Genomic DNA, 14,282 nt, shown 5'->3' with positions numbered 1-14,282 from the left:
AACCTTTGATCACAAGCTGATGGTTGCAGTAGCAGCCATCAGCCTGTGCGGGTATTGTAGAGCCAGCTCCCGGCTTCAAGCGCAAAGTGATACGGCAGCTCCATAGCTGCCGACCACTTTCACACAGTCAGCTGGGCGGTCGTCGTCCCCTCTCCCGCTGGCAGCCCGAACTCCCGTGATTCCCGGGCTGTCCCGTGCTTACCAATGCCCGGGAACAAATCCGACCGCGGAGGTGGGGGTGGAAAAGAGAGACTGCAGTGAGATCGAGGCAAATCCATACCTTGATCTCACATGCAAACAATGAAAACTGGAAGTGATGTCACTTCCGGTTTCATATGCACCCTTTTTTGGCCAGTACAGCCAGGGGACACATCTAACCAAGCCGATCTGCGCTTGATTAGATGGTGTGAAGGGCAAGGGAGACATTGGGAGTCTATTAGACCCCTATTGTCTCCAAAAAGAGTACCTGTCACCTGCCCAATGCTATCACATATGGGTTTATTAACCCCTTATAATAGCAATCACAAAAAAAAAGTAAAAAGTAAAAAAAGTAAAAAAAAAAACACATGTGACATATCGCCGTGAACGTTACAGTGAGAACAATAATTCTAGCACAAGAGCTCCTAGTTAACTCTAAATTGATGTGCTTTAATTACTTTTAAAGCGTCACCTAAGGTGATTTTTGGGCATCATAGCTTTTGGCGATATCGCGGGCGCAATTTCAAATTTAAATTTTAAAACATGGAATGTTAGGTATCTATTTACTCGATGCAACCTCACCTTTTATATTTCAACCAAAAATGGGTATTATATGGCGTGGTTTTGAACTAAAATTAATTTTACTATATTTTTTACGGAAAATTTGCGCAAATATCAGATGAAAAAAAAACGTGCAACTATCACCTTTTTATTGTACAGGGCCTCTGCTTTCAGAAAATATATAATGTTCTGGGGGTTTATGTAATTTTATTGCCAAAAATTAGAATTTTTACATGTATACGAAAAAGAAAAACAATTTCTCTGGAGCCCAACTGGTTAATAGAAATCTATTCCTTTAGATCATCGGTTCCCAATTTGTGGCCTTTCTCCTATTTAATCCCTTACTAAACTCTAATTAGCCATAATTAACTCATTTACCTCTCCTCTCTGCTTAAGCAGCTCATTCAGACTCATTTTTTTTTTCTGGTAAACCAGTGGGTTAAACTAAAAAAAAAAAAAAAAAAAGACCTCCCACTCAGCCTTTGTATTCTGAAAGGGGGGAAAATTCCCCACCATCAGAATACACTAATCAGCACTGCCAGCTATAGCCGACAGCGCTGATCAGGATCCGACATGGATCGGAAGTCCCTGCGGAACTAGCCAAATTACGATCCATACATTACCATCTTTACAGATGAAAAAAAAAAAAAAAAAAATCTGCAGCAAAATAATGGCTAATACATCCATAAATATTTAACTTTTTTTTTTTTCATTTGAAAAGAAGTGTAAAATTAAAAAAATGCCATTTTATTCATTCTAAAAAAAAACAACAAATTGTTGTACTTTATAATAGAAACAACATTGTAGTAATTGAGAATACGATGTTTACTTTTTATCATCAGGAATGCTTGATGCTAACTAGAAAAAAAGCCCATTTTTAAATTTTATTATATTTCACACACACAGAAAATATACAGTTGGGGTTAGGTTCCCTTTTAGTAGTGCTAGCTCTCTTCTTACTACACACAATCACACACACAGGGGTTGATTTACTAAAACTGGAGAGTGCAAAATCTGGTGCAACTCTACGTAGAAACCAATCAACTTTTTTATTGTCAAAGTTTATTTGAACAGGCTGAAGTTAGAAGCTGATTGGTTGCTATGCACAGCTGCACCCAATTATGTGTTCACCAGTTTTAGTAAATACCCCTACAGTGCCCAGTAGGCTTTCCCCCACTGCCAGGTCCAAGGCTGTGATTAGGACCTTGTATCTGGCCAATCCTTTGTTTGCACAGTGTGTAATATATACTTAATAATAAAAGAAAATAAACGTGATACCTGGCAACCTGGGTTCCCATTATAACATCCCCATCCTTTAGCGCTCTCACGCTGTATGGCCTGAAAGATATCAGACATCAGTGTTTCATGATACAAGTACATTAGTAAAGAAAGCAAATAAAGGTCAGAGAGTCATAATACAAGTCAAGTCAAAATACATTTGATAGATCAATTCATGACAGAACCGTTTCAACAGAATAGGTAATGCATATAAAAACTATGATCATGAATAAACCACTTAAGCCCCGGGAGATTTTACCCCCTTCCTGACCAGGCCCTATTTTGCGATTCGGCACTGCGTGAATTTAACGCACAATTGCGCGGTCGTGCGACGCTGTACGTAAACAAAATTTATGTCCTTTTTTTCCCACAAACAGAGCTTTCTTTTGGTGGTATTTGATCACCTGTGCGATTTTTACTTTTTGCGCTATAAACAAAAAAAGAGAGTAAATTTTGAAAACACAACAATATTTTTCACATTTTTTTATATGAAATCCCCCCCAAAAAATGTAAAAAATCAAAATTTTTTAACATTTTAGGCCAATTTGTTCTCTGCTACATGTTTGGTAAAAAAAATTGCAATAAGCATATTTTGATTGGTTTGCGCAAAAGTTATTGCATTTACCAACTAAGGGAAAGATTGTCATTTTTGTTTTTTTTTTTTTAACGAGTAATGGTGGCGATTTGCGATTTTTTTTTGCGGGACTGCGACAATGCGGCAGACAGATTGGACCCTTGACTGACATTTTTGACACTTTTGGGGGTACCAGTGACATTACTACTGTTATCAGTGATATACATATGCAACGTTACTGTAAAAATGACACTGGCAGGGAAGGGGTTAACTTTATTGGTGACGCAGGGGTTAAGCGTGTCCCTAGGGGCGTGCTTCTAACTGTAAAGGGGTGGGGCTAGTGATGTAACAACAGAGACATACGATCCTACATAGCAGGACCGTATGATCTCTGTTCTTAAACAGGGGAGAATGACAGACGGCTTTGTTTACATTAGCCACCTTCCTTTCTCCCTCTCCACGGGGAGATCGCGAGTGACCGGCGGACATCGGGTCCACCGGTCACACGCGCGGGGATGTTAGGGCGGGAGCGGTGCGCGCTCGCCCCCATAGAGCCTCACAGGCGAGCGACGTGAGGGGCTGACCGCCGCAGTAAATAGTCGTGCGGCGGTTGGTAAATGGTTTTAATAGTATCATCATTTCTTATCAAATCAAACCATATGTCAATGATAACTTTTTGAATGTATATATTTAGTGTAATGTGACTGGTATACTTGGTGGTAAGACCAAATCAGTGACAGAGCCTGCCAACATCCAATCTAGTGCCCATATATTTTTCATCATTTACTTCAATATATTGTATAAATTCACTACAAAACTGCTGCTAAATTTTCTAATATTACCTCATGTATGGATCAACACTCCAAAATTCTGATTCCAGTAAGAGCTCTGAAAGTATAAAAAAACATATATTTTTTCCTTTAGTTAGAGATATAAAAAAATTCTATGTGCACTAAATTTAATATACTGATAATGAAAAATTTGTGAAAAATGTGGGGTACTAAACGCAAGGCAGACAAAAAAATTAGCCAAAATGTTCAAATCATGAATATAATAAAAATGTAATACACTAACACTAATAACAATTGTTGAATTTTAGATAAAAATAATATAATCTGGCTGATTTACTGAAGCAGTTAAGGATTGTTACTCTATAAATTAGAAATATAATTATCCAGTACAGTAAAAAAAAAAAAAAAAAAACCCTGATTATTTTTTTATTTTTTTTCAACCCCATTGATGAAGTAATGAGAAGATCCTATTCTAATACCCCTCTAATACGAGGACATTCCCACCATATATTATAAATGGTTCCCTTCATGGAGCACCCACAAAAGCAACACGGAGAGGAGCCATTGTACATCCTAGCTAGGTGAGCTGGGACAAGGTACCATTGTGTAATAACTTTAGAATTCACCTTAATGAGGGAAACATTCACAATACCATGGAAAGCAGTACAGAAGTGAGTATGCCATGTTTCCAAAGTGGTATCAGAAGACAAATCCCTGTCCCAGTCTTCCGAATAGGATATGTTATCTGAGGAGGCCAGCAACAGACCATAAATCAGCGAGACTCCTCCTCTCTGTCCTTCATCCTTATTATTTTCATAGGGTATATAGGGATTTAAAAAAATATGAGAGATTGATTCAAATAAAAAAAAAAAAAAAAAAAAAACGATCCACAGTAGATCAAGTTTAGATATACAGTGGGCCAAGGCAAAGGGTCCAGTTAGGGTGAAAAATGTACAATTCTATAGAGACCCTTATCCAACCACCACTTAAATGCCCTAACATCAACGTCTGGAGGGAACCTAGGATGATTTTACTTTTTTTCTGCTTGAAATAGATTGTTAGATGTGGATGCCAGCTATAAGGGAGCCCAGAAAAATGCCTATTGTGTCAGAGTGGCATCTTGGGGAGGGAATTATTTTTCACACTAAAAAAATGTATATTTTTCTCAAATGAATGTATTACATTTTTCAAAGGGTACAAACAGCAGAGTCGCCAGGTCATACAATACAGCCAGTTGCTAAAATTCATTTTAAAAATGCAAGAAAAAAAAAAAAGAAAAAAAAAAAAACGGATAAAATTTGTGCTCTGGCAGATATGCATAGATAGAGATGTGCATTCGCACAAACTGGCAAAAGTCTCTCGTTCTGCTAAATGCATATTTGTACCAAATGCAATAATGCTTCTGCCCATGAATCCTGAATGAAATAATGAATTGTGAGATTCTCTATCAGATCTCAAATCAGACAAATGTCCATGGATGTATTCAATTGAATAAAACATTTGAATTGGCCGAACGCACCATTCTTCCCAAAATCCCAAATTAAATAGGTCACTCATATTTATGAATATGAATTGACCTGACCCCATTCAGCACAGTTTGTTAAATGTCTCTGGAACATTGTGTAGCAATATATGTCTGCACAAATAAACCAAGTGCTGCTGCACGCTGCCAAAAGATAATAAAAACCTCTAATATATCAAACCTAAAGAAAGCTGCTGCAAACACCCATTGTGTTCCCACAGTAATAAGTACTAAAACAAAAAATGTAATGTGCTTGCAATGCTAAAGATTTCCATAAATACCATCTTAAAGTATTGTGACCAAAGAATAAATATGTAAAAATGAATATACCAAAATTACAACACAAAATAAAAAATTGTGTGCACTCCCATGTGAAACGATGTGTGTAACTCCAGCAATAATACAAAATAAGTTCAATATTAGGGAATTTCCAAAAGCATGTCCAAAATTCAAAAGATAATGTGCATGTGTTAGGGGCTCTTCATGCTCATAAATTAAGTGCTCCACCGACAAACAAGTAATCCTCCACAAGCTAAATTGCTCGCTCACCTTGTGAGTGGATCCATAAACAAATACAGGTCAATCAAGCATATCAGATCACATCAATGGTGCTATAATGCTCCGGCTTCTGTCATCAGCTTGGATCCCTTTAAATATAAACAGCAATCTCAACTGGCCTCATCTCCAACTATTCACCGTAAATAGAGACAGAAAACGGCCATATATAGTGTAGTATGCTTCTTTATTGTTAAAAGACCTTCCAATCACTTTAAAATTACTCACATTGTATAAAATGAAAAACAACATAAAACTTAGCCTGTGTAGGCTCTTAAAAAAACGAAACTCATATCTTATATAGATGCTTTTCATGCAGAGTGATATTTTTCAAGCATTTCTTTCTTCTAATTTTGATGATTATGGCTTACAGCTAGTCAAAACCCACAATTCAGTATCAGAAATGTTTAATATTACATAAGACCAATAACAAAAATAATTTTTAATACAGAAATGTTGGCTTACTGAAAAGTATGACCATGTACAGTATAATATGCACTCAATACTTGGTCAGGGCTTCTTTTGTATGAATTATTGCATCAATGCAACGTAACATGGAGGCGATCAGCTTGTGGCACTGCTGAGGTGTTATGGAAGCCCATGTTACTTTGATAGCAGCCTTCAGCTTGTCTGCATTGTTGGGTTTGGTGTCTATCATCTTCCTTTTGACAATACCCCACAGATTCTCTATGGGGTTTAGGTCAGGCGAGTTTGCTGACCAATCAAGCTAATCAAACACAGTAATACCATGATCATTAAACCAGGTATTGGTACTTTTGGCAGTGTGGGCAGGTGCCAAGTCCTACTGGAAAATTAAATCAGCATCTCCATAGAGCTGGTCAGCAGGGGGAAGCATGAAGTGCTCTAGAATTTCCTGGTAGAGGGCTGCGCTGACTTTAGACTTGACAAAACACAGTGGACCAACACCAGCAGATGACATGGCTCCCCAAATCATCACTGACTGAAAACTTCCCACTGGGCCTCATGCAACTTGGATTCTGTGCCTCTCCACTCTTCCTCAAGACTCTGGGACCTTGATTTTCAAATGAAATGGAAAAATGTCCACAGTCTGTGATGATTTAGGGAGCCAAGTCATCTGCTGTTGTTGGTCCACTCTGTTTTATCAAGTCCAAAGTCAGCGCAGCCCTCTACCAGGAATTTTGGGTTTTCACTAGCTGTAAGCCATAATCATAAAATTTAAAAGAAAGAAATACTTGAAATATACCACTATGTGTAACATCTATATAAAATATATGAATTTTACTTTTTCAATTGAATTACAGAAATAAATGAACTTTTTGATGATATTCTAATTTTATGAGTTGTACCTGTGTGTTCCAAGAACACATGATCGTATCCAGAAATTATGTCACCTAGCTCTGCCTACACGCTTTACGCCACTACCCAAGTGACGTCATTCCCAGATAGGATGGTGTGTTCTCGGAACATATGTGAGAGCCTATACTGGCTAAGTTTTATGCTGTTCTTATTTTATACAATGCGAGTAGTTTTTAAGCGATTGGAAAGTCTTTTAACAATAAAGACGCATACTACACTATATAAGGCCGTTTTATGTCTCTATTTATCGTGAATAGTTGGAGATGGGGCCAGTCGAGATTGCTGTTTATATTTAAAGGGATCCAAGCTGATGACCCAAGCCGGAGCATTATAGCGCCATTGATGTGATCCTGATATGCTTGATTGACCTGTATTTGTTTATGGATCCACTCACAAGGGGAGCGAGCAATTTAGCTTGTGGAGGATCACTTGTTTGGTGGTGGAGCACCTAATTTATGAGGGTGAAGAGCCCCTAACACATGCACATTATCTTCTGAATTTTGGACTTGTTTTTGGAAATCACTTAATATTGAACTTATTTTGTAATATTGCGAAACATTGTTTCACATGGGAGCGGAGACAATTTATGTCTTTATTTGTTTGTTTTTATTTTGTGTTGTGGTATATTGAATTTTACATATTTATTCTTTGGTCACAAACAATACTTTAAGATTGTATTTATGGAAATCTTCAGCAGCGCAAGCACTGAAGTGTAGGTAAGGAAGAGCAGGTCGTTAATATTATCCCCATAGAGTAGAGGGTAATAATGTCCGACAGGATTGCGGATGCCACTCAGTGCACTTCTTGCTGCATGTATGCGTTCCTTGATGAACCAATCGAGGGCGAATACTGCTGTGCAAGATGTGAGCGACTTGTTGCTCTGGTAGACCAGATCCTGGACCTACAGAACACAGTGGCAACACTGCGTGGCATCAACAACCTGGAAAGGAGCTTGGACATTGCCTATCAGGAGCTGGTAGGGGCCAGCATAGAGGAGGGAGGAACAGAGGAGACGCAAGCAGCAGAGGTACGCAGCTGGGTGACTGTTAGGAAGGGTAGAGGGAGGAGTGCCAGGGAGGCCAATCCTGAGTTGATAGACCCTAACAAATTTGCCGAGTTGCAGGTTGAGGGGGATATCAACTCAGGGGTGGCAGAGCTGGAGCATGCACCCTCCCCCAGCTGCCAGGGGGGGGGGTCGGCTCCAGGAAGAAGGGGGGCCGTAACTCAGGAAAGGTTAGAAAGGTTGTGGTAGTTGGGGACTCAATTATCAAGAGGACAGAGAGGGCAATCTGTAAAAAAGATCTCGTGAACCGAACAGTTTGTTGTTTACCGGGCGCCCGCGTTCGGCATATCGCAGATCTGGCAGTCAGATTGATGTGGGGGGCTGGGGATGACCCAGCGGTCATGGTGCATGTGGGCACTAATGACAAAGTTAAAGGTAGGTGGAGGATCCTTAAAAACGATTTTAGGGACTTAGGTAATAGATTGAGGAAAAGGACCTCCAAGGTGGTTTTCTCTGAAATACTGCCTGTACCTCGAGCCACACAGGAGAGGCAGAAGGAGATTAGGGAAGTTAACAAGTGGCTGAGGAATTGGTGTAGGAAGGAGGGGTTTGGGTTCCTGGAGAACTGGGCTGACTTCTCAGTCGGCTACCAGCTCTTTAGTAAGGATGAGCTGCACCTTAATGGGGACGGTACAGCTCTTTTGGGGAGAAAGATGGCCACCAAGTTGGAGGGGCTTTTAAACTAGGAGACAGGGGGGAGGGCTCAGAAGTAGAATCAGTCAGGAGGGAGCAGAGGACTGAAGGCAGTTATAGGGTCAGCAGCGACAGTAGGTCCACAACGCCAATCGGTAGGTCTGTGCGGGAAAACCTCAGACCAAACAGGAATAAACATAACCACCAATTGCGCTCAACTTCCGTAAAACTAAGAGGGGTATATGCTAATGCCAGGAGCCTAGCTAATAAAATGGATGAGTTGGAAATGTTAGTACATGAGGAGGACATAGACCTTGTGGGAATAACAGAGACTTGGTTCGACCCCTCACATGACTGGCTGGCCAATATCCAAGGGTATTCGGTGTACCGGAAGGACAGGGTAGGAAAAAGAGGGGGAGGGGTATGTCTCTATGTCAAGAACAATATAAAGGTGATAGAAAGGAGTGACATTACGGATGGGATGAGCATGGAGTTAGAATCTGTGTGGGTTGAACTCCATAGGGAAGGAGAAAAGGGGAAAGTAATTGTGGGGGTTTGCTATAGGCCACCTAACCAAGGGGAGGAGGTAGAGCTGGAATCCTTAGCACTAATGAATAAAGTGGCAAAATTGGGATCAGTCATCATATTGGGGGACTTCAATTATCCTGACATTGACTGGGATGAGGGGACTGCACACTCACAGAAGGCCCGCCTATTCACAGAAACCTTACTGGATAATTACATGTCACAGTTGGTGGATTCTCCGACTAGAGAAAATGCAGTCCTGGATCTATTGATCACTAATGACCCAGACATAATCTCGGAGGTAGTAGTTCAGGACAACCTGGGCTCTAGCGATCACAGGATGATCACATTTAGTATAAATAACAATATAACAAGGCAAGTGGGGAACATAAGAACCCTAAACTTCAGACGGGCAAACTTTCCAAAATTGTACTCATTGATGGAAAGGGTAAACTGGGACCAAACCCTGGGATCCCTGACCACAGAGGAAAAATGGGAATGCTTTAGGAACATATTAGGCAAAGGCATCTTGCAGTGCATTCCTATGGGAAATAAATTTAGAAGAGACAAAGCCAAACCTGGCTGGCTAAACCGTAGCGTTAAAAAACTTATTAGGGGAAAAAAATTGGCCTTCAAGAAATATAAATCAGAGGGCACTGTATTGGCTTTCGAGCAATACAAGGAGGCAAATAAGAAAAGTAAACACGAAATCAAAATGGCTAAAATCAACTTTGAGAGACAAATAGCGGAGGATAGTAAAAAAAACCCAAAGAAATTCTTTAAATATATCAACAGCAAAAAAACTAGGGCAGAGCATATTGCACACATAATTAGCGATGATGGGGGGATGGTTACAGAGGACACTGAAAAAGCAACCGTGCTGAATGCTTTTTTCTCGTCAGTCTTTACACAGGAAACGGAGGGGTACACTGACCATGACTGTATGGTTAGTAGTAATACACAGGATTTGCCACTATGGCTAACAGAGGGTGAAATCAGGGAAAGGCTGGATAAACTTAACACAAACAAATCACCAGGCCCGGATGGCGTACATCCGAGAGTACTCAAGGAACTCAGTAAGGTTATATCCAGACCACTGTTCCTGATCTTTGCTGACAGTATTAGGACAGGAGGTGTACCAGGGGATTGGAAGAAAGCTAACGTGATTCCGATATTCAAAAAGGGCCAGAGGCATATCCCGGGAAATTATAGGCCTGTCAGTTTGACATCAATAGTATGTAAACTTCTGGAGGGGATGATAAGGGACTATATCGTAGAATTTGCTAAAGACAACAACATCATCAGCAGTAATCAGCACGGGTTTACAAATGGGCGTTCTTGTCAAACCAATCTCTTAGCATTCTACGAGGAGGTAAGCTGTGAGCTAGATAGGGGCAGACCAGTGGATGTGGTGTACTTGGATTTCGCTAAGGCGTTTGATACAGTTCCCCACAAGCGCTTAATTTATAAAATAAGGTCTGCAGGTATCGACAGCAGAGTTTGCTCTTGGATACGGAATTGGCTTAAAGGGCGTGTCCAAAGGGTGGTAATAAACAGCGCATACTCAGACTGGTCTGAGGTTGTAAGCGGGGTGCCCCAGGGCTCAGTCCTGGGACCAACCTTGTTCAATTTATTCATAAACAGCATTGAGGACGGGATCAGTAGTGCGTTATCAGTTTTTGCAGATGACAAAAAATTGGCCAGGGCAATAACTGCACAGCATGAAGCAGATATCCTACAGAATGACCTGGACAAAATTACAGAGTGGGCAACGACATGGCAAATGAGGTTTAACGTGGAGAAGTGTAAGGTTTTGCACTTGGGGACTAAAAACATAAAAACACAATACACGTTAGGAGGGGAACCCTTGGGGGTATCAAAAATGGAGAAGGATCTGGGAGTCTTGGTTGATGATAGATTAGGCAACAGCATGCAATGTCAAGCGGCAGCTGCCAAAGCCAGCAGAATATTAGCATGCATAAAGAAAGGGATGTATTCCAGAGATAAGACTATAATCCTTCCACTTTATAAAACTCTGGTCCGACCGCATCTGGAGTATTCTGTCCAGTTCTGGTCGCCAGTCCTCAGGAGGGATGTGTTGGAGCTGGAGAGAGTCCAGAGAAGGGCAACTAAACTAATTAGGGGATTGGAGGACCTTGACTATGAAGAGCGTCTACAATCGCTCGATTTATTCTCCCTGGAGAAGAGACGTCTGAGGGGGGACATGATAGCAATTTATAAATATCTTAATGGGGATCCCAGCTTAGAAAAAAAGCTGTTCATTCGAAGGGATTGCATGAGGACTCAGGGGCATACAATGCGATTAGAGGAGAAGCGTTTTAACCACAGGCAACGTGGGGGGTTCTTTACTGTTAGGGCTACAAGATTGTGGAATTCTCTACCACAAGAGGTGGTTTCTGCGGGTAGTATGGTGGCTTTCAAAAGACTCTTAGACTTACATCTCAAGGATCAGAACATTCAGGGGTATGTGAGATGAGTACAGCCACACACACCTACACAGGTTGAACTGGATGGACTATTGTCTTTATTCAACCTCACCTACTATGTAACTATGTAACTATGTAACATTACATTGTATGTTTTAATATATGTCTGTAGCAACCTGTCCGTAGAAGTTACATTTAAGTGTTTGTAAAGGCTTTTTTCCCCTCTAAAATAACAAACACGTTCTACTTACCCGCTCTGTGTAATGGTATTGCACAGAGCAACCCTGAGCCTTCTCTTCTGGGGTCCCCCACCTGTGCTCTTGGCTCCTCCTCTTCCTCGTGTGCCCCCATAGCAAGCTGCTTGCTACGGCAACACACCTGTGGGCTTGATCCTCAGCCGGGCTGTGTGCGCAAATTGACACACAGCACAGCTCAGTAAATTTTTTGAACTAATAGAATTACACTCACAAGAATAACACTGGACAGTCTGGTAAAGGCAACCATAGTAGGGTCGAGGGAACGGCAGCAGGTGGTGATGGACATGCGGCCCGCATCACAGTCAAGTGAGATGGATTACAGGTGCCTGGTATTGCTGTGAGGGAATAGGAACTTGTTCGTAACCAGGAAGTGTGGTCACAGCGACTGGGACCTCCTCTATCAGACATCACTTTATGAGCATGCATAGTTCATACACATTTTAAGGCATGCGCATCTCTTCATCAGCCTCCTCTGTCTGACCTCACTCTACGAGCATGCATGGCTGGTAGGTGTTTCAAAGCATGTGCACCTCTTCAGCAGCTTCCCGATGAAGAGGCGGCGTGCCTTGAAAAGCGTATGGACCACGCATGCTCATGAAGTGACATCATAAGGAGGCGGTCCCAGTTGCTCTGAATGCACTTTTTGGTTACAGACAAGTCCAAATTCTCTCAGTTATACTAGGCAAGTGTAATCCATCTCACATGGCTGTGATGTAGGCTGGATGTTCATCACCACCTGCTGCTGACCCTACTACAGTTAGCTTTACCCACCTGTTCAAGGTTAGCAATTCTATTAGTTCAAAAAATGTACTTTGTTTTACTCATTACTACACTATTGAGAGTTTGAGCTGGTTTTTAGCTCTCTTGTTTGGGTTAAAGTAAAAAAAGTCTAGCCTTTAGAACCACTTTAGTGCTGGCTTTGAACGCTTTGATGTCCAAACTGCAATGTAATACATCAGTGCTGTACAGAATATTTGTGCAACATACAGTTGGGTCTCGAAGCTCACACATGTACCTGTGTCTACACAGTAAAGTTGTACCAGTCTTTCTTCTGTTGTGCCATGAAAGCCAACAAAATCGAATACGTACTTTTATTCAAATAGCAAAGTAGCTTTCCTATGGTCATGGCCTCAGGTCTATTCTTTCCTGTCACCTGCACCTAACAATTAGTCAGCAAGCCCAGTAATGGGCCAGAAGGTGGAAAAGAAAAGGTCAGGGCTCTTGTCATAACATCTTTGTCACCAAATGCATAACAAATTTCTCTAGATTTTGGCTTCCATAGTAATCTACAAAGAAGCAAAGTTGATCTAAAAGCACATCCATATATAATTTAGGTACATCCTTACTATTGTGTCAACACATTTTCTTAAGACGTATTTTTCACAAGAATAATGATCTCTTACCTCCATCATTAAGTGGTGGCAACTCATTCTCAATCAACTTGAAGTCTTCCAGTTTTGGAGCACCTTCAAAATGTCTCACCATAGTCCATGATTTTGACACAACCATCTTTACTCTCTGCAATAAAATAAATAACTATTACGGTATCCTGGTGTTAATATATACCTGAGTAATATGGTAATGACTAAAGCTTATCACACTGGTAAAACAGGATTTCAGTCAGTCCACCACCATAAAGTGTCTCTCCAGTATTCCTCTATTTGAAACGATTTGTATATATTTACATATATTGAGGCTTCAATTATATTTAAAATGTTTAAAACTAAAATATATGTGTCTATTTGACGTTAATGGGTTTCATCCTATAATACAGTGCAAAGAGTAACAAGGATATACAAGATGCAAAAATTCATGGCAACCAACTGTTTAACTCACTTGACTGTAGTAAACCTAGATTTTATTGGCTGAAATAGTTTAGTGCCCTATGTACTTCCCATTTACCCCTTATTACACTAATTAAGCTGAAAATTGTTTACACATGACTTTCTTTGGTACTTATGTATTAGCCCCGGTTCACACTACTGCGTGTGCGGGGTTCGCATGTCATGTCGGAGCGCACTGCTCCGACATGACATGCGATCAGCTGTGCGGTGCGAGTTTAGCCATACAGTTTGTATGGCTAAATTCGCATCGCACCCGCAGCAAACACGCACAGGAGGCATTTTTGCTGCCGCATCAGGATCGGATCGCACAGCGGTTCACACTTGTGCGATCCGATCCTGTGCGAACTGCACGATCGCACTGCGATATGCGATCAAACTGGGGGTGTCGTTAAGATTACATTGACACCCCCAGCGGATCGCATATGGCAGTGTGAACTGCCGGGGGTGCGTGTGCGATGCGGGAACAGGCTGCGAATTCGCAGCCTTCCCGCATCGCATCAGTGTGAACCGAGCCTTAAACCAAGGGTCTCCAAACTTTCTAAACAAAAGGGCCAGTTTACTGTCCTTCAGACTTTTTTTTTGGGGGGGGGGGGGGCTGTGGCCATTGGAAGTTGAAATTGTCCTGGTATCAGTGGGAGTAAACAGCATCTTTGGCATAACAGGGAGGAATAGTGCCCCATCGTAGGGGTCAGTGGG

At 41.2% G+C, this 14,282-nt stretch overlaps 1 protein-coding gene across 1 annotated transcript in view; it reads right to left on the bottom strand.

Moving 5' to 3' along the window:
* Nucleotides 1-13,288, bottom strand: part of LOC309545021 (prostaglandin reductase 1-like) — a 44,127-nt gene extending 30,839 nt beyond the window's left edge. Inside the window, exons 1-3 of the mRNA XM_082244124.1 lie at nt 13,146-13,288; nt 3,454-3,499; nt 2,038-2,097 (exon numbers count right to left, since the gene is read on the bottom strand). Of these exons, the coding sequence (XP_082100250.1) occupies nt 2,038-2,097; nt 3,454-3,499; nt 13,146-13,251 (212 nt within the window). The 5' untranslated portion in view covers nt 13,252-13,288. The remainder of the gene's footprint in view (nt 1-2,037; nt 2,098-3,453; nt 3,500-13,145) is intronic.
* Between the last annotated feature and the right edge of the window lie 994 nt (nt 13,289-14,282).

The sequence above is a fragment of the Pelophylax lessonae genome, assembly GCF_965119305.1.
Source record: "Pelophylax lessonae genome assembly, chromosome: 1".
NCBI classification, from domain to species: domain Eukaryota; kingdom Metazoa; phylum Chordata; class Amphibia; order Anura; family Ranidae; genus Pelophylax; species Pelophylax lessonae.
This window is presented reverse-complemented; position numbering and strand designations above follow the sequence as displayed.